The sequence below is a fragment of the Artibeus jamaicensis genome, unplaced genomic scaffold (assembly GCF_021234435.1).
Source record: "Artibeus jamaicensis isolate MK-2021 breed Jamaican fruit bat unplaced genomic scaffold, CSHL_Jam_final contig_240, whole genome shotgun sequence".
Taxonomy (NCBI): Eukaryota; Metazoa; Chordata; class Mammalia; order Chiroptera; family Phyllostomidae; genus Artibeus; species Artibeus jamaicensis.
In genome coordinates, this window is record NW_026521506.1 from 5,069,030 (window position 1) to 5,091,003 (window position 21,974).

The window sequence follows — 21,974 nt, forward strand, 5'->3', positions numbered from 1 at the left end:
TTTAAACCAAAACTAAGGCCAGCTACAATATCTAGGGGACTTGTATTCTGTAAATGAAAGCAAGGACTCCTGCAAAGGCAAAAAGACTTGCTCAGTATGCAACATGTGTTCCCCATTACTAGGAAAGAGCGGACAAAATTCAGCCTTGGAGTACCAATCTTGTACAATTGCTTCTGCAGCAACCCTGCTAACCTGGGGCTTCTCAAAAGCGCTGCATGTGTAGCATAGGTTGTGACCCATCTTGGCTAACAGGTGAGTTATCTGGCTGCCTCTTTCTGAGAATGATTAAAAAAAGAGAGAGAGAGGAATTCGCTTGGGGATGATTCGGACAGATAAGGAATCAACATGCCACCTGTGATCAGACCTACGATGTCTTTATCAACTCAGATGCTCTGAAACCACCATCCACTTACTGAACAGGAGGATCTGTGATGCCAGCATCATCTTGATGGAAACAAAGGCCCTGCTGGGGATGATATAAACTCCCAAAGGTCTGTAAACAAAAGTTTCCAGGACATATCAAGAACATGCTGAGTGACTTTGTATCTTATGCATAATTACCCTCAGCTGTCTTATTTGTGGTCTGCTTTCCAACAGCAAAGTATATTTACCACTGAACAGCTGTCCTACAGAAAGTCAATTTGGTTCCTTAGAAATATTCTAAAATTTGCAGCATTTAATCTCACACTTGTGGTGTTATCTGAGCTGGGTTTGGACAAAAGTGACATAGGTGTTTACATTCACTCTCCCTTAGTTTTGCATACCTCTTCTGATAGTTCTTCATCACCCCTTGAGATTTCTAAACTATCAGTCTACTGCCCAGAATTCCACATTACCATAACCCAATGCCTCATGTACCTTCTTGTGCAAAGTTTGTGCTCAATAAATATTTGGAAATCAAAACACAAAGGAATGAAAACCCTAAGGCCTATGACAATTCCGCAGGTTCTGAAGAATGACTGGAAGAATGGGATAAGCTCATGGGTTTGAAAGAATTAAGGCTGATATGCAAACATCACCCATTCTTTACCCTCAGGCAGCAGATTCCTTTGCTGATGCTGTATTTTGTTTTTGTATTTGAAATCAGCCTTTATTTCATTGGTTTGAAAACTTTCTTATAAATTGAAGTCACAGATTTTTTGTTAGGAGTCTACTTGGGGTTTATAGAACATAATATAACAGAAAGAACTTCAGAACTACTGAAAACAGCAACAAAAGTCTGTCAGCAAATGATGTTAACTGGATCCGATGGACTATACTGAGTTTGTTCAATTCAATCCTGCACTGTGTTCTGTCTCTTGTCCTCCAAATAAACTAGTACCCCCATCAACTTCCAGCTCTTGTTCCAGGAAAAAAATGTCAGTGAAAAATGTCTTTAGGAAAATTCAGGGAAGCCATTATTCTTGGACCTTACATAGTCATCACAAAATCTTCAGTGACATAGTTGATTCTAGATGTTGTTTTTAAATTATTTTATTGTTGTTCAATTACAGTTGTCTGCATTTAGTTTTGAAAAGGAAACTAAGTTGTAAATTGAGACAGCTACACTGTCTTAGTCAACTCAGGCTCCATCACAAATTACCATAGAAGGGGTGTGTTAGACTTGAGTCATTTATTTTCTCACAGTTCTGGAAGTAGGAGATCTGAGATAAAGGTGTCAGGCCGGCTGAGTTCCAGTGAGTGACTCTGTGACTCATGGATGACCACCTTCTCTCTCTGGTGTCTCGTCTTACTGTAGCACTGACACCATTATGAGGATCCTGCTCTCATGGCCTCATCTAAACTTAATTACACCCCAAAATACCATTCACATGGGGGTAAGAGCTTCAACATTTGAATTTGGGGATACACGATTCAGTCCAGAGCCCACTGGCCTCATTTTAAGGCTAATGCTAGGGACTTCTAGTCTGAAGGTCAGAATACAAGGAAATTATGTTCCTGAAAAAGGATACCAAATAGGTTTTTTTCCCTCGAGTTCACCAAATTACATAGAAGTCCTTGACACTATCAGTACCAGCCATTCAATTCAGGTTCCACTGGATCAAATGATGCTGCTGCCTGCACAGTCCCACCTCTTCTTTCAAACCTCAGGTTCTTTTATCAAACATGAATGTACCTTTAATAATGGAAGCCTCAAATGCTGTCATTTAGGATGTTTGTGTTACCTTGTCCAAGGTCAAATGCAAGCAGTAACCAGACATGATCAGGTACTAGATACTGTCATACCTTGGTACTTGTCAGCCTCAGAACTCATCAAACCCTGTACTCTTCACATTTTGATGAGAAAAAATGTTTCAGCACTCAGCACTTGCTAGAACTTGCATGAGTCATGACGTCACCATGCAAGATCAAATGCTTCATCACTCATTGCATTTTGTGCTCATCGGTTTTGGCACTCATCATGAGTTTCAGCATGAATTAATGATGAGTACTGAGGTTTCACTGTCTTCCTATTGGCATACTAGGCACAACAGAATTAGATAGCAAACAGTATTTCTATTACTTGTAAGAAACAAATAAAATTTGTTCCCCTTACGCATTATTTCATTCTCAAAATGAGCCAGTGTTTTTATCTAAGATGCATCATCTTCCATTTTTCTAGACCAATGTCAACTCCCTGAGCATCTTTGTCCAGCATTCTATTCATTTGGAACCCCTTCTTCTTACTGCTATTTGCAACACCTGCAGTACTTGGGAGTCTAATGAACGTGCTGTTTGTCACATCATTCATAGCCAAGGAGTGTATCAACCATAGCCAATTCCCATTGCCTCTCCACTCCTCTCACACACATCACAACCTCCCCCATCTCAGAACTCTGCTCCTTGCCTCACCACTCCTCTTTAGTGGTTCTTTAGCTAATTTGAACAATGCAGGAACCTTGAGTGGGAAGCTAACCAATTTATTTTTCACATATTTCATAAAACCCTGCAGCAGTCTACTGGAGGAAAATCAGATATTGTTAACATTTTTCATTCAGCAGAAATTGGTTTTGTTTTAAAGGAGGGGTGCAGCATTGGCTCTGTTTCTTCTTTATAAAGCCACACAAATCATAATATGGATCTCAGCAAGGCTTTCCCACCTCCTCAGCAACCTCAACCTCCTCAACTCTTGGTGCTTATAGCTCCCCTTATTGAGGTATCTCTACTTGCTCTAGTGTGTTTTCATTTTGTGTTCTTGTTTAACTTCCTTGAGTTTCAGCTTTATATTCCTGTCCTCCTGGAATGCCAGAGGAATGCAACAAACAAATGCACCAGTGATTCATTACCATTAGCAGCCATAGTGGAATCAAGAACTTTATCAACTTCCTGGCTTCCTGGTTCTGTTCACAGGGGAGCTGCATTAGGCACAAATGGCTTTCCTTACCTTTCTCTCGATATGCAGTTTACATAACAGACTATCTTTCTCTAGTTTAGTGCTCTGTGGAATTTTTACTTAGACATAGGCAAAGCCTCTCCTCTACTGCTATATCTAGAGTTCATGGCACTGAATCTTCACATTAAGTAGGAGGGAATTTTCAAGGACATATAAATAGAAATACTTTACTATTTATAGCACACAAACTACTGTAAAAGTGTATTTCAGGTTATCATTTCCAGTGTATCTAATTACTCGGTTCTGTTTGAATTGAGAATCTGTTGCCAGGCAAATAGACACATCCCAACCCGGCTTATTCTCAAGTTCTTATAAATGCATGCACTACAGTCTATAGGCCTGCATTGGATCATTAAGAGAAATTTCCCCTCCTGTAACATTCCATTTGGTGCTCCCAACAGCAGTCTCTCAGTCTTGATGGACTGTGTGGTTGAATGGGGTGACAGTGGTGGAGGGAAGGGGTGATCATTCTGTACTATATTTTGAGTGCTTCCAGTAAAAGAGTGTATATGCTCCAATAGCTAATGATAGCTAAGGCTTTTAACCACAGCCCCTTCCACAAAACTAATATTTCATGGGGAAAAATTACATGTCACCATCTATGGAACTTTGGTAAGCATGAATAAAAATATGTTTGTTCACCTGGTCCTTGAAAACAATCTGCATTTGGCATTGTATTTTTAGGAAAGTAACTGCAACTGGCTCAATGCAGATAGTGTCTCTTTTAATATATTTATATTACATTCTCTCTGCTGAGCACTCTCGAATTCCCAGTGTTTCTAAAAATGAGGTACATGGACCACCTGCAGATTCATGCCCTGACTGGTGTGGCTCAGTTGGCTGGGTGTTACCCTACAAGGTGAAGGTTCACCAATTCAATTCCCAGTCAGGGCACATGCCTGGATTTGGGGTTTGATATCCAGTCAAGGCATGTGTAGTGGGGGAAGGTGGCAGCCAATCAATGTTTCTCTCTCACATTAATGTTTGTCTCCCTCTCTACCTCCCTTCCCCCCTCTAAAAATGGATAAATATCAATAAAATCTTTAAAAAATAAAACAAATTAAAAAACTGCAGATTCATGAACCCATCACAGGCCATGTAATACAGGATCTCTTTGGGGCCATGGTCTGAAAATTTGCATGTATCATAAACACTCCAGGTGACCAGGAGGCCCATTGCAGCTGAGCAACCACTGAATCCTCAGAGAGGGTAGTGAGAGCTTTAAAAATAAAACAAACACATGTTTTCTTTTCTTTCTTTTTTCTGGTCCTCTGACCAGGAATAAAACAGGCAACATTTTGCTTTGGGGAATGATGCCCAACCAACTGAACCACATCAGCCAGTGCTTAACATCTTTAATTATTTAAAAAATTAAAATTACATTTTGTCTAGTTTTAAAAAATAAAACTATTGGTCTTATGCTTTAAAAAAAACAGTGACAAGGTGGGGACATTACAGAGGGGAACTGGGCGTATACAGGTGGGACAGGGGCAGTGTCCTGGAGAAAGTGGCATCTATAGATTGAAAGGATGCATAGGAATCTGGTAGGATGAGAAGGCTATGGGTGAGTGGATGGGGGAGGCGAGAGGGGAGAATATTCCAGACACAGAACAAATGCAGAGGTTCAGAAGTTTTCCACAAAGAAGTACTGGGCCATAATATAGCCTTCAAAGAAATATAATTAGTTCATTCAGACCCAAAAGAAAGGGTAGTATGAAATTTCAGGTCTTGTGACAATTGTATAAATACTTTTTTCTTCTTGGGTGGAGTTGGGTATTTGGAGGGAGGTTAGAATGATATATGCCCCAAATTGTATGACTTGTAAGCCTTGCCCATGAGATAGTGCAATAAAAAAAGGAACCTTTAGTACTTTCGTCCTGCTAGGAAATTGCTGACCTGATTCTTTTGATTGGGAAGAAAAACGACATCAGTTGGTGTCAAGCAGCAGGCAGTGACCACTGTTTCTTTAAAGACAAAATATGAAACACTGCAAATGTATTTTCCAATAAACTTGACTTTCTGAGCCGAACCACCAAAAAAGTGCCATACAATAAAAACATAAGGAACAAGGGTATTTCCAGTTGCCATTAAATATAATCCAAGTGAAGCGATTCACCATAGCTCAGGTGCAGGCTTCCCATCAATACGATTTATAAGGGTTCAGCTTCCAAAGCTACACTTCCATCTGACGGTAATTTCCTTTTTTCATTTTGTCTTGTTTTAAGTTGACCACCATTTTCAATCACAGTTATCAGTTCATCGCTTGGATGAAGGTGACTCAGCAGTCCTCCTTTATCTAATTCCTGAGGTTGCCTTAGATTATCTTTCACAAGCCAAGTCTACAATGATAACAGGAAAAACAAATTAATCTGAAGATGAGGGTTTATCAAATGCCATCTTCTGGGGGCCGAATTTTTATTAAAGATGAATCAAATAATATTTTGAAATGAGGGGTGTGGTTATCCAGAATCATCTTCTGCCCCAAGCATGGCTAATTCAACATTTTTAATATGCCGTTCATGATGAGTTTTATGAACAAAAGACGTCATCACTTTGCTAGCCAAATGAGTCATCTTAATATTTTAGGACATTTGTATTTTTAAAAGGAATTAATATTGTCATCAAATTAATCAAAAGGAATGGCGTGAACCTAGCATGGTAAATGTTGAAATAATTATTTTCCAGCTAAATCACGCTAATCCTAGTAATCATCTCTCTTAAATCAGCATTTCCTAATGTATGGAACTGTTAGTAAGTGCTTTAAGAAAGAAGAGTTTTCAATACAAATAAATTTGGAGAACTCTGTGTTAGACCCATCAAGGCAGGTTTCTTTATTATAGGACTTGTCAGAGCCTTGCATACACTAATATGCATTACTGACTACCAGGAGCTGGATATGGCACACAGCATGTGCTCAACACATTGACTGTTTTTCTTTCACAGTGCACAGTATTGTATAAAACTATAGCTTCCCTATAACATATTTCAGGAAATTAGAATCTATTTGAAATAGTCATTTATTTCTAAACTTAAGAAACAGTATAAATCTGGTTTAACTATGTCTTTAAAAATTGTGTGTGTGCAAAATGTCTTCAAATTTTTCAAAACATTATTCACTAATGCTGTCCTGTAATCAGCAACTTCCAGCGTTGGCAGTGTAGTGCATCTATAAGTGTGTCTATAACTTCTGTATTGGACATGTAATTCAGGGTGATTAAGCCAATTGGGCTAAGCCAAGATTACCACTTTACATGATCGATCCACAAATTGTAGACATAATTAATTGAAAGTGTGTGTATACAAAACTGAAAGCATGGATAAAGAAGGCTTATTTGCTTGTTGCATTCCTCCTATATATTTTCATTCAAAACAGGAAAACCAAATGGGAGTAGTTATCAGAATGTAGCTGTTAGAAGTTAAATAAAATTGAGTATTTCTGCAGCATTCATAATTACTTTCAGAAACCTGAACAAGAAATGCAGGTCTCAACACACCACAGTAGTCTGGAATGAGCCTTGAGATTCCGAATAGGCTTTGTGGTCAGCAAATTGAAAAATGTCCATGCAGCTCTAGCAATACCATCCTCCGATATATCTCTTGGCATTACCACATATATTATATCAAGGCAATTGCATTTCTTTTCTGAGGGGTACATGCATTGTGACACTTTTACATGATAGCTCTCAGCAGGCTTTTTAGTACTCTGATAGATAACCTAGTTTACAGAACTATTTCACTAGTTTTAAGAGGTCTCTAATAATGTTATCATAGGTGATTTGGAAATGGCTTTGAAGAAGGACTCTTAGAGCTGTTGAGTTAATAACATGCATTACCAACATTCCATGATATTTTTTATGCTCCTAAAATGTTCACTCTCTAAATGAGCCAATCTCATTCTCCGTCCCTCCCTGTACATGCAGGTATGTGAACATAATGTGGCCTGCATTAGAATGAGTACTCTAATTTTATACATCACAAGAGATAGCGTCTCTTGATATAATACAGCCTTAAAAGTCATTTTCAAAAACTATTAGTGTTTCTAAAGTTTCTGTGCCCAGCCAAATGAGCACTTCCCCTGCCCGTAGTTTCATGCTTTCCCACTTTTATCCATTCCCATGCTCACCAACTTCTATTGTTCCCCTTATCAAGTTGCTAAAAGTAATACATCACTTGCTTTTTGTTTTAATTTTATTTAGTTATTTTTCAAGTACAGTTTTTTTGTCTATTTCTCCCATCCCAGTCTCCCCTGCCCCTTGCTCCCCATCTCCCTCCCATCCCCGCCCCCCCCCCCAGTTCTCGCTCCTGTGTCCTTCCTATTTGCTCCTCCAAATCCCTCCCCCTTTTCCCCCTTAACTTCCCTTCCTTTTCCCCTCTGGTCACTATCCCCTTGTTCTCTATTTCAGTGTCTTTGGTTTTTTTTCTGCTTGCATGTTTGTTTTGTTGTTTAGCTTCCTGTTAAAGGTGAGATCATATGGTATTTGTCTTTCATCACTTGCTTTGAAAAAGACTATTCTGTTTAAAAGAATGGGCATTCTCCCATACACACTGATGGGAGGACTGTAAATGTACATAGTCTATTTGGAGGACATTTTAGCAGTAAATAAATGCCAGATATCTCTCATTTGTTTTCCTCTCAAACTATTACATGCATATAACCTTTAACTTATCAATTCTACTTCTAAGGAATCTATTCGTTTCTGTTCATACAGGATAATTTCACAGGTGCACAAATAAGTATGTACATGAAATTCATTGCAGTTATTCATAAAAGTAAAATATTACGAATCACCTAATTGCCCATACATATAGGAGAATATCAAGCAGCAGAGGCAGATCTATACATACTGTCCTAGAAATATGTCCAATGGACATTGTTCGGAAAGGGAAAAGGAAAGTTATAGAACAGCATGTACAGCATGATTCCTAAATTTAGGTTTCAGAAACATTAGAGGATACCTACCACGCTGTTATCATTGAGTACCTCTAGATAGGGGAATGGGTTGGGACAGGTTTTGGGGGGAATACTGAACTTCTCAGAGTTATATTTTTGTGTGGTTTGTCTCATTTTTACAGTAAGTGTACAATCATGTGTTATTTGTATAACATATATTAAACTAAAATTCAACTGCAATAATTTCTAAAATAATGAGTTTCAAAACTCATACCCTCAAGCAAAACAAATGAGAAGCATTCGATACTATTTCTCATTAGGCAGATTAAGGTATTGTTAAGGGATACCACATTATTTCTCATAGTTTTGGGGCCAGTGAATTATCCATTATTTCTTTGAGTACTGTGGTCCACACACCACCCTAGAGTGTACTGTATGATCATGCCCTTATATAATCCACTCCCTTTGAGCATACGTGTTAGAAGCATGACCTGTGACTTGCTTCTAACTAAGAAACTATGGAAAAAGTGATGGGCTATCATTACCCTGATTACATTTATACATATAAAACATCTTTTCCTCGCACTCCTTTTACTTATACATGTAAGACTCCTTTGTCTCCTCTTCCTCTCCTTCTGATGCTAACTTCAGAAAAGACTGCCATGAGTGTGATTGGACCTGTGGTGGTGGCCATGTGGCAAGACCTGGAGAGTCGCTGATAGTTGAGGGTGACTCCCGACTGACAACCAGCAAGAAAATGGGAAACTCAGCCCTACAACTGTAGGAACTGAATTCTGCCAACAGCCACAGGAGCTCAAAAGAGGATTCTCAGATGAGACCTCAGTTCCAACTAACATTGTGATTTCAGCCTGGTGAGACCTTGAGCAGAGAATCCAGTTGTGGGTTCCCAGGTTTGTGATCATAGCACTTGTGAGATAATAAATGCATGTTGTTTTAAGTTCTTAGGTTTGTGCCCATTTGTTATACAGCAATAGAAAATGAATACAGGCAGTGAAAGACAAATACCGTATGATTCACCTATAAGTGGAACCTAATAAACAGAACAAACAAGCAAGCAAAATGCAAACAGAGACTTGGAAATAAGAAACAAACTGACAGTGACCAGAGGGGAGGTAGGGGAGGATAGTGCTCAGGGGGAAAGGTCATTAAGGAACATGTATAAAGGACCCATGGACAAAGCCAAAGGCAGATAGGATCGAGGATAGGAGGTGGGGATGGCTGGGGTAGGGGAGAGTGGTGGAAGGAAAACGGAGGTAACTGTACTTGAACAACAGTAAAAAAAAAAGAGAGAAATATGAAAAAAGAAAATGAATACAATTACCTTGTTCTTCAATTTGACTGACATCATATTATCCAGTAGAAGACAAGAGAGTACAATCAATCAGTTATTTTGTCTACTAACTTCCTCCTGCTGAACCATGCACACACGCATACACTTAAATGTTACAAATCTCTTCCTGTATGTTAGGCACTGTACTACGTATTTATATTCCTTATCTCACAAAATCCTCACATTAGTCCTGTGATTAGGATGCTGTGGTTTTAAGACATTACCAAATTGGGCTCTAGCTCGTGTAGCTCAGTGGGTTGAGTGTGGGCCTGCGAACCACACGATCATGGTTCGATTCCCAGTTAGGGCACATGCCTGGGTTGCAGGCCAGTTCCCAGCAGGGGACTCACAGGAGGCAACCATACATTGATATTTCTCTCCTTTTCTCCTTCCCCTCCTCTCTAAAGATAAATAAATAAAATATTTAAAAAAAGACATTACCAAATTGGCCCAAAGTAGCATAGCTGGTAGGTAGCTAAGCATTTAACAGGACATAAAAAAAAAAATAAATAAAGAAATCAACAAATGACCCGGAATTTACACACTTACTTTTCATAAAATACCTTAAAAAATCAATGATTAAGAGAAGTTGGTAGCCTGGCTATCCACCCAAAGATAGTAGATCTAATGTAGATAAAGGTAGTTATCTCATAATGTTACCTCTCTTCCCCCAAACCAATGACTTTTTCCAGCACTTGTTTGTAGTGATTTCAGATAAAAACTCAGTGAGAGTTGTTAAGAGTAGAACCTGGCTACGATGTGGCTCATTATCACACAGTTTCAGATATTCAGCCACTCATACAATTTCCTCTTTGAGTTATACAAAATACAGTGGCTGATAACCCATGTCAAGGGTAATTGTGTTCCTTAGTATCAGGAGATCTATGAGTTTTAAGTTCAGCAGGGCTTCCTTTTATTAAAGGAAGTAAACCTTACAAAACTAAAAAGCCAGAAGCATAGTGCTTCAAACTACAATATGACACAATCAATGTAATCATCAATGGGCAAGTTGAGATAAACATCATACTGACAGGATATGTGGCTGAAGAAGGCCAGAGAAAGAATGACTCAATTTGATTCTTCCCATGGGCAAAGGCAGGAGTGTCATCATGAACAAAATTAAAGTTCTACCATGAAGCATTTGTACAATGTGCCATGCCAGGAAGCAAAGGGCACATCACTAATCTCAACAGATAATAATTAGAAACAACGGTACAGAAATAAGCAGGAATACCAGGATGAAAGGACGTTATGAAATATCATGATCAATTGTGATGACTCTCTTAGAATGTACATTTTGACTGATTTTATAGGTTGTGGTTTGCTTACCCCAGGCATCTGAAATTGGCATTCAAACATGGGAAGAGCCAAGTTTAATTAACTTAGACTTCTGAATAAAGAGACAACTAGAGAGCAAGAGAGACATCCAACAACAGGACTACAATTTGCGGTTCCAACTGCAAAACTATAGGCACTGCTGCTTTTATTGCCTCTTCATCTTATCAGCTGAAAATTGTCACAGCAAAAATATGATCTCAGTGATCCACATTTTACCCTACTTATGACCTCTTTTCTTTCTGCTTTCCCTTCAGAATTGGTGCAATGTATAATTTGGCCCTTGAGATCACAGACTGAGGTCAAAATGAACTGAGCAGACTCCAGGAGGACTGCTTTGAGTAACACAGTATAATGTAGGAGGATAATCAGATAGATTGTTTGAGGACTTGAGAAAACTTCTGGTTTAAAACTGGCCATTTTGGGCTGCGAATGGGTAGAAAAGAACAGATGATAGATCAAAATCTGTCTCGTATCTAAGCGGCATGCATGTGCCTATGCCCATACATATACAACACAATAGTAAATTCGGGCAATTCACAATCAAGTTTGGATATCCCTGTCCCCAATATACATCTCACTACTCTTCCACCTGACCTTTTTGTTCCAGTTAAATTTTCTCATATTGGCTCAGAGCATAGTACTTGAGTGAAATGCTGGGTCCTCGCCTCTCGATCCAACCCATTCAGCCTTCAAATCCCACTTACTCTGTGCAGCCCTCCTTGACCACACAACCCAATCCTCCTTGCTTCCATTTTTCTATTCCTAGTCTCTTTCCCTCCTGTGATGATCATCGTATTATAACTTACACTACACAATCCTTTAAGCATATGTTCTATCTCCTCAGGCAGACTATCTTGATTACTTGAGACTGGGGTGCTCACAGAGACAAACATCTGAACAAATGTATAAAACACAATGCAAACATGTTTTTAAAATAGAATGCTGTAAGGTCACAAAGGAAGGTGACTTGTCTGGGAGACTTGGAGACAATTTACAGAAGACCTGGTATATAAACTGGCTATTCAACAGTGCTTACAGGTTTGCTAGATGTAGGGCAAAGAAATTGATAGTCCAGGTTAAAAGCACTGTATGTGTAGATTCATGAAAAAGCTCGGGGTACTTGAAGAAAAACTTAATAAATGAATATTTCTGTAGAGTTTCAGAGGTTAGATAGTCAGGTTGAGGCAAGGTTATCTCATAATGTAAGGGACAGTCATTAGATGTTTTGGTACAGGCAAATTAGCATGGGAAGATTTGCATGGACAAATGGTATTTCTGGTCACAGTGTAAAAGCTGAATCAGATAACTGCAGACCTGAAAGCAGAAAAGTCAGTCAGGGAATTGTTGGACCACATGTGAAAAATTATGAGGGTTTAAACTAAGGCAGAGGTGTTAGACATAAAAAAAGGGGGGATATTTTAGAAATGGAACTGGAAGGTAGAGCTATAAGAATCTGGAGCAGAATTGAAAATATGGGAGAAGAAAGAGCCTAGAATAAATTTAAAATGCACCCAGCTTGAGAGACTGGACAGATGTTCATGCCATCAATTAAAACAAGGCGTTCCCAAAGAAGGGAAGCTAATAAATTGGGATTGGCTGCACTGAATCTGAAGAACATGTGGGCCATCCTACAGATGCCCATAAGGAGACAGAAACAGTTGTGTATGGAAATGGTGACTAGAGATGTAGACTAGGAAGCCATTGGCAGTGTTTAAAATCATGGGCATGGGTATTTGTCAGAAAAAGAGTAAAAAAAGGAAATGAAAATGTCCAAGGACAGGCATCTGAAGAACACTGATAACTTTAAAAGACAGAATGATAAAGAGACATCAGTGAATGAGTTCTAAAATTTTTGAAGAACCTAGAGAAATCAATCAGTCTCTCCAAGGGAACAACTGGACAATAGTGATAACTTCCACTAATATTCAAGTGGGATGAAAACTAAAGTGAGGATTTGGCTAAAACATGAGTGCTGAGCTTTATGACTGTACTAGATTCCTGAAAATAGAAGTCAAATTATAGTTTATTTATTCATTTTGTTCAATAAATACTTTGTTCCTACCCTACGCCAAACATAATTATAGCTGATAAAAATTCAAAATAAATCTCTACCCTATGGCATTTATATTCTAGGAGGGGAAGTTAATAAATAATTAAGAAAATTATGGTACATTAGATGTCAACAAGGGCTAAAATGAAAATTAAAGCAAAGAAGAGGGTAGGAATTACATATGTGGATAAGGTATCTGAAGTTGTAATTTTAGATAATGTAATTTTAGACAGAGAAGGTCATATTTAAGTAGAGATCTGAAAAAAATTAAGGGGTAATATGTGATGACTGAGGGCTGAACCATAAAGGAAATATTTACAAGACAATGGAGAAATTAATAATGCAAGTGAGAGAGAACTAAAGGCTTATGTCACCCCAGAAGAGGTGAGGAGTATGCAGGATTGAAAGCAAAAAATGAGTGTTGACATTGAAAAGGGGAAAGGCTGGTGCTGCTCAGTAGACTGAGCACCAGCTGGTGAACCAAAGGGTCACAGGTTCGATTCCCAGTCAGGGCACATGCCTGTGTTGCAGGCCAGGTCCCCAGTAGGGGGCGCACAAGAGGCAACCACACATTGATGGTTCTTTTCCTTTCTCCCTCCCTTCCCCTCTGTCTAAAAATAAATAAATAAAATATTTCGAAAAAAGAAAAAAGGAAAGGCTATTTCTGACTGTAAATATATTGGTAAGACCAAGTAAAAATACAGGTATGTTGAAGGTGGGGTATTTACTATTTAGACCTTTTCCATCAAAAAAGGCTGATAAATTCCATCAGGTGATACGAAGTTGATGGAATTTATGACTAATGTCATCTATTCTGTCTATGAGGTAGTAAGCGACATCTTCTGCTGTCGTGAGGGTGTGGGTGAAGTAAGTGGTTCAAAGAGAGTGGCGTTAGAGCATTAAGAATGGGGTACTTTGAAAGGGAGCTGGCTTTGGGACAAAATGAAAGGAACAGGGGTGGTCTTAAAGCCTTGGTTAAGTTTGGCTATTATGAATTTGCAGTGACAGCAATCTATCAGGTATATGATATTCTTTGGAAATAATTAGCACAACAGTGGATAGAAGTAAGAGAACACTGAGTATAAATGATCCAAAGTTTAGGATTGGCAAGAGGGTGTGACACAAGGGTGTCAATGAGTTCAAGGTATAAATGTGTTAGGATTAGTAAGAAATAAAGCATGAAAAGGTCTAAACAGTAAATACATAGCTGGGGAGTTGTGAGGACCTAACAGTTCTTCTTTTTATATTTTATTTATTTATTTTTAAAAAGGAAGGGAGGGACAAAGAGAAGGAGAGAAATATTAGTTGCTTCTTACATGTCCCCTACTGCAAACCTGGCCCATAACTCAGGCATGTGCCCTGACTGGGAATTGAACCAATGACCCTTTGCTTCACAATCGGGTACTTAACCCACTGAGTCACACCAGCCAGAGCAGGACCTAACAGTTCTTGGTGATACCAGAGGTGATTTAGTGAGACGGAAGGAGTGGAAGTGACCTGCTCGAGCAGAGTGGAGGCTATGATCATTGGCTTAAAGAAGGTCAAGAAAGCATGAAGTTAGGCTTTCAGATGAGTTATCTGTCAAGAAAGAAATGCATCCCTGAATAGTGTGGCTCAGTTGTTTGGGTGTCATCCTACAAAGCTAAGGGTCACTTGTTTTCTTCCAATCAGCACACATGCCTAGGTTGTAGGTTTGGTCCCCAGTCAAGGAGCATATGAGAGACAACTGGCCTTGACGTTTCTCTCTCACATTGATGTTTCTCTTCTACTTTCTCTCCCTGCTTCCCCTCTCTCTAAAAACTGAATTAAAAAAAGAAAGGCAGATAGTTTTCAGGTATATATGTATTTTTTCTATCAAAAACCTAGATTTAGCAGCCCCAACAAAAATAAGAGGGGACATAAATTTAGTACATATAGTTCATGGCCCAAAAACATTAAAATGCCAATTATAGAAAAAAACTTACTACTACAGAACAACAGAAAATATGTTCTGTAAATACTATTTGGATAAAGAATCTCACAATCTAAAGACATACTTCAACTAAACAGATATTCTAAACTGTTGTTACACAAAATAGTGGAAAACACATATAAGTTTAAATAATGACTTTCAAAGTAGTAAAATATGTTAACTCTGTGGAAGTAGGATAATCTTATTCAATAAAAGATAACAAGCCCAGCTACACTGCATTGAACTCTGTCTGTACAATAATAGAAAAACATAAAATTGAATTGGGTTAAAAATAATTGTTTTTACAACTGGACATGTACAGAATATTTTACACTGAATATGAAGACTGAATATTAGCCAACATCCCTAAAGAAAAAAGCATTAATTCAAGTTTCCTTTATAGTCTTCTAACCTATATCAATTTCATAATTGTTATTTTGAGATGTTCCAGCTAAATCAAAGTCATTACTGCCCCCAAATAATTGAAAGTGTATTTGCTATTTGAGAGGTCTGTGAGACTTTCATATATTTTACATTTGACAACTGGTATCCAACTTTTCCTGTATCTATAAGTCATAGACCTTAACTGAAGTCAGAATATACCTTAAATATATTTATCTATTACCTTTCTTTATTTTCTGACCTGATTTGGGCATTATCTGCATTTAGAATACACACACGCACACGCACATGCACACACACAAACCATTTTTCCTAGCAATTATTGGGCGTGACTTAAATGCAGTGCTTTGTGTGAAATTCTCCACCCACAGAAATAACGCCATACAAAAAAATGACTAAAATTGAATGTTTTATGAAGCTGTTATGAACCATGCTGGACATATAGATTTTAAAAAGGACAAAGTAAAATGAGGGACATGTGACAAACTGGAGAGTTCTAATATCGATGCTGTCTTCCTTTCTGAATTAATTCAGCCTTTCCATGCATGTGGCTACCTCTCAATTTTAATTTTGCAATAAAAAAATTAGTTTTCTAACATATCAGGATGACAGATGAAGAGAAAAGGAAGTTGAAGTTTCTGCCCTTCCCTCTAATCCAGATTGTGTTACAGTGGTACCTTAGTACTTGTTAATTCATTCCAGAACTCATGATGAATGCCAAAACCAACGGGTACTGAACAATGAAGCATTTTCTCTTGTGGGGTGGTGGCATGACTCATACAAATTCTAGCCAGTGTGATGTGTCCCAAGCAAGTGTTGAGTGCTGAAACATTTTTTCTCATGAAGATGTGATGAGTATAGGGTTTGACAAGTTTTGAAGCCAATGAGTACTGAGGTATGACTATATATGTTAATCTTACATTTTAAATTCTTGGGATGAGAGTCACAAATACAACAGGGAAAAGAAGACTCTTGGGGAGGAGTGGTGGCAGCATAAAGGCAAGGGGAATAAAAAATTTGTACATAGGATGTAAGGAAGTACTTTGCAGGGAATGTCCCCAGCTTATATTGTTTGGGGAGAGGCGTGGGAGTGGGAAAAGATTAAAATCAGCACTAAAGACATCAGAAAAAGAGAATAAGAGTGTCCTATTGAGGAACAATGAAGGGGTATATTATGTAAGGTGGTGGGACTTGTAGCTTTTAAAAAATATGTTGCTATTTAAAAATGTTACTATTAATACATTATCATATGGTGTCCTAAACACATATTTTACTCACTGCCATTTGAATTTTGACTGGCAATTATCCTTCCTTCTAGAACCTAAGGTGTTAAAGCCAAATTTAGCAAATCAGGTCATATGAGAAATGAATCTGAACATTCTTTCAGGTTACTCTAGTTTCCATAGGGAACATTTTGCTTAGGCTTCCTTTGGACTTGTCACTCCAGAGGAACTTTATCACCTAAGGCATCCTTTAAAATACAGATAGTAAGGCCCATAAAGGATTGGTCATAGCAGTAACTTTAAATGATAAATATTAGATTTCTGATACAAATAAATATTATGAGGGATAACAGGAAAGTTCATTCCAAAGAGAAGGGGATCATATACACAGCACAGTTACTCTAGGTGTTCCCAACATGATAAATAATGCCAAAATGTATTCTCTTGCTTCTCAAGGTCAACAGAGTTGACAACAGAGTTGTTAGCATAGAGGCTTTGTATTACCAAACAGTATTTGATGGGTATTAGACAGTATAAGATAAAATCATTCTTGAGCCCTCACCTCAGAAAGATAAGAAAGGATCTGGATAGGGTTCTGAAACTTTAGGGTCAAGATCAGGGTAGAAACTTCAGGTGGGTTGTAGATCAATGTATGGGGTCATGAAAGGCATATTTAAAACAATAGAAACAAGACAAGGTAGGGTAAGAGAAAGTACGGTGGAATATAATAAGATAGGGTAGGGTCAGGTATGGTTGGGTAGAGTTGGGTAGAGCTGGGTAAAATAGGGTAGGGTAGACTAGAATAGAATAAGACGGGGTATCACAGTGCATTGTCTGTACTGTTTTGTGAAACTTGTATAATGTATATACACACACAAGTTTACTGTGTTACAATGGAAAATTGAGTTCTAGTTTTGGATCACTGCCCCCCAAAAGTTTGAAAGTTCCTGTTTTAGGAGTTGCCTCTACATCTCACAGAGATTAGAGAAAAGCTTTATTCATGACCACAGATATGAGAGAAGATTTTTTTTATCTTAGGAAAAAAACACATTTACCTCATACTCAGGAGAACAAATAACTCTCCTGAGAAAAAACGATATATAGATGCATATAAATCTTGAAGAGGATAAAAAAGTCAGCAAATAGAACAATGCAACCATAAAAGAAAAAAAGAAAAAACTCCCTGTGAAACAGAATGACAAAAGGAGAAACAACCCAAATATCTAACACAATGTACAATAACCAAGCGCTGGAAGCAACCTAAGTGCCCGTCAGTGAATGAGTGGATCAAAAAAGTGTGGTCCATTTACACAGTGGAATACTATGCAGCAGAAAGAAAGAAGGAGCTCTTACCCTTCGGGACATCATGGATGGATCTGGAGAGCATTATGCTAAGTGAAATAAGCCAGGTGGTAAAAGAAAAATACCATATGATCTTACCTATAAGTGGAACTTAACCAACAAAACAAAGAAGTGAGCAAAATACAACCTGAGACATGGACATAAAGAACAAACTGACAGTAACCAGAAAAGAGGTGGGAGGGGATAATGGGGGGAAAGGGTGAAAGGCTTATAGGCACAACTATAAAGGACATGTGGACAAAACCAAGAGGGGGTAGGATCAAGGGTGGGAGGTGGGGATGAGAGGGGCAGGGTATGTGGTGAGGGGAAAATGGAGACAACGGTACTTAAATAACAATGAATAATATAAAATAAAAGGTATTTAAATAATTATTTTTCCAAGGAGAAATATATTTTAATCTTTAGTCGTGTATTCTCAGCTCTGTTAATAGTCCATTCTGCTGGTTGGGTCTGTCTGTAGGAAGTTGCATTGTCACATGTGAAAACAGTAATTTTGTGTTTCAAACTAAACATTCAGGGATCTATTCAGTTTTCCTCATTACCAATTTTTGTAAATGGTTCATAAATACAGCCCCTTACTATGAAATCTTTTAGTTTCTCTGGTATTTATATATAGCTATTTCTTCAAATGTGGTATATATTTATTCCTTTAAATGCCGTATAATACTCTAGGTTCATAGTAGTACATGCTTGCTTCATTGTAAATCATAACTTCCAATTTAAGATAACATTTTTTCTCCCATTTAATGTGTTAACTTTGAATTCTTCTTTGTCTGACACTGACATTGCTCATCTGTTTTTTGTTAGTTTTCATTTACCTTGAATAGCATGGTTTATTCCACATTTTTATAATTAAAGTTATTGGGGTGATAGTTGATAAAACTGTACAAATTTCAAGTGCACAATTCTATGATATATCATCTGTAAATTGCATTGTGTGCCCACCACTGAGTCAACACAACTACACTTTCATTTTTGTTACAAGAGCCATATCTTGGTAACAATACATGTGAACTTTTTTTCTATTAACATAATAGTCCTTGTCTTTTAGTAAATCAATGTATTCTACTTACATTTATTTTAATAATTGCATTTTATTTTCCTTTTAATGTTTTTTCTTAAAATGTCTTATTCACACACACACACACACACACACACACACACACACACACACACGAGAATTCTCCCCAAAACAAGAGGTTTGAAAGCAATCTAAATATGGAGCACAGATCAGGAAAAATAACCACTAAGCCAAACAGGTGGTGAGCTGCTGCTTTTGCTAGGCAGTATTTTTCAACCTTTTTTTTGTAAAACTGTACCTTAAATTTTGAAAACGCCCTCTATCCAACTTTCATATTTGGAGGCAGATTAACCTCATTGCCAGCTCCACAGGTGGGCCTTTCATGGGTCTAAATAATCAACAAATCTCACTCTTTTGGCCATGGTGAATGGGCAAATGACTATCCAAAAGGGTATGAGATGCACTTACACATTTTCTAGAGTTTTGGGGGAAAACGAAGGTTTTCTCCCCTCACTGGAAGAGTTCCTGCCATCACTACATAGCATGACAATGTAGTTAACACCAAGGGAGTAGATCTGAGCCAAGAGACATGTTCAAATTGGATATGGGTGACATAAACTGAGCCCTGAACAAGCCGTACATGAAGACAAGTATACACCTGGAACCATCCACCTTAGTCCAGATTGAACTGGGTAATCTGTTGCTCTCAAAATAAAGGATATTAGTTGATATACACACTCATGCATGTGTGTGCACATGCACACTTATACAAGAAAAATGCTTAAAAAAACTCGACATGCTCATTGTAAGGAGAATGAAACTTGCTAAAAATCACAAGAAAAAGCACAATTTACTTGAAAAGTATATCCCCTTTGCTATAGTAGCCTTAAAGAACCATCACATTATGAATTCTGTTCAAGTGCAAAATTTCCACCAACTAGTAATCATAGCATAAAGAATTATTGCAGAAATGTATCAAAAATTAACTCAGCAAAGTCAGAATTACCACTCTCAGTTTTCAATCAGCTCAATATGGAAACAAGTGGGGAATTAGGAAAAATAAAAACAAAATGTGGACCTAAGGGCATGGCTTACATAATGTGTTTACGTTAGTAACAGTTCATTAAAAATACGTTTTTACAGAATAGGCAGATATGACATTTATTGTCTGATTTGAAGAGGCATCAATAAGGGTCCTTTTGACTAACAAACACATTACCAACTATACTCACTGCATGAAATCAATAAATAACTATGTGCATGTCAACATTACGCAAAGCATTGAGATAAGTACTGAAGGACTGTCAAAGAAGTATACAACATTCTCTTGTTCTCAAGGAGCTTATAGACTAGATACAAAAACATTACATGCATACACATGCACATGTAAAGAAAATTAACAGACAGTGTAGGTACTGTGGAGTCAAGAAAACAATTAGAGATAGTACAAAATAGGACTACTTCAGGAGTTAAGGAAAAGAGGTCAGCCCTGGCTGGTGTAGCTCAGTAGATTGAGTGCTGGCCTGCAAACAGAATGGCCACTGGTTCTGTTCCCAGTCAGGGCACATGCCTGGGTGGCGGGCCAGGTCTCCAGTGATGCCATGTTAAAAGGCAACCACACACTGATGTTTCTCTCCCTCTCTTTCTCTTTCCTTCTCTGTCTGGACATAAATAAATAAAATCTTTAAAAAAAGAAAAAGAGGTCAATGTGGACTGGAATACATAGCAAGCAGATTCCCGATGACCCTATATGTGAGACACACCTTGAAAACTGGGTAGGATATGGCTAAATAGAGAAAAAAAATGAGCCTATTCTCAGGAGAACAACCTAAGTAAAGTCAAGAAGAGGTAGAACTGACTCTAACAGAATTTGCATACTGGAGAAATGAAACTGGGGAGATTAACAGAAGTCAGATTATGGATTATTTTAAATATCAGAAGGAAAGTTTAAACTTATAAGATAAATTAGGAAGTAAAAGAAGGTTTTAGAATAAAACATGATGTGATAAAAGCTGAAACAATATAGTTTAATATAGAATTAAAATATTCTCCACCATGGGATGGGCAAAGCAGGGAATGGGTTTGGGGGAAACAAACTATGATGTTATTAGGGTCATTCAAACAAAAAGTGATGAAGGCCTGAACTAGGTTGGTGGCTGCTGAGAGAAGATGGGATGGTTATGGCTGGAATTTCAAAAGCATAATGTATAAAAGTTAATAGCAGTAAGAGATGGAATTTTAGGGTCCAAAACCTAGAAAATAGGGACAACAGCAGGACACTGTGCAGAGCTCAAACCAAGGTGTAGACTAGGCTGCATTTTCATCTGGAGCTCGGGGTCCTGGTCTAATGTTGTTCCTTGTGGCTTTAGTTCTGAGGCCCCCCATTTTACTGCTCTCTGTTGGCCAAGTACCACTCTCAGTAACTAGAAATGACTCTCATGCCTTTACTCTATGGCTTTATCCATTTCATCAACAGAGAACCTTCTTCACATGGAGTCCTTCTAACTCTTCAGGTTTCTCTGACTTTTTCTTCTGTCATCAGCTACTCTATGATTTTAAACAACACATGCAACTAGGTTAAGGCACACATATACAATCTCCCAATCATAAGTCAACTGATTAGTAACCTTAATTGCATCCACAAAACCGTTTTTGCCATGTAACCTAATATAACCCAAGAGTGATCAGAAGGAGTGGAGATCACAGGGGCCAGGTAAGAATGCTGTCTACCAGAAATCTGGTACATTTTGTGATACAACCCGAGAATTTACCTGTAGTAGATGAGTGTATTAATTAGGATTAAGTTCAGCTCTAAGTGACAGAAATTTGTTTTTAAAACCAAAAAGAAGTTTGTTTCACTTTCATGTAAATACATGGATAGGTAGTTCAAAGTTGGTATGGCATCTTCACAGTCATTAAATCACTGGTGACTCAGGTTCCTTCCATTTTATTGCTCTGCCATCCTCAAAACATAGTCTCCATCAGTGGCCCAAAATGACTGAAATAGCACCA

The 21,974-nt window shown here is 38.0% G+C and overlaps 1 protein-coding gene and 1 non-coding gene across 2 annotated transcripts in view; one reads left to right on the forward strand and one right to left on the reverse strand.

Moving 5' to 3' along the window:
• The first annotated feature begins 1,223 nt into the window (after nucleotides 1-1,223).
• On the forward strand, nucleotides 1,224-1,287 carry LOC119057304 (small nucleolar RNA SNORD69). The gene has a single exon (XR_005084054.2). It is a non-coding gene; the product is annotated as a small nucleolar RNA SNORD69 (small nucleolar RNA).
• Nucleotides 1,288-5,523: 4,236 nt separating this feature from the next.
• Nucleotides 5,524-21,974, reverse strand: part of LOC119057296 (teneurin-1-like) — a 392,900-nt gene continuing 376,449 nt past the window's right edge. Inside the window, exon 9 of the mRNA XM_053662321.1 lies at nucleotides 5,524-5,712. Coding sequence (XP_053518296.1) covers nucleotides 5,524-5,712 — 189 coding nt within the window. The remainder of the gene's footprint in view (nucleotides 5,713-21,974) is intronic.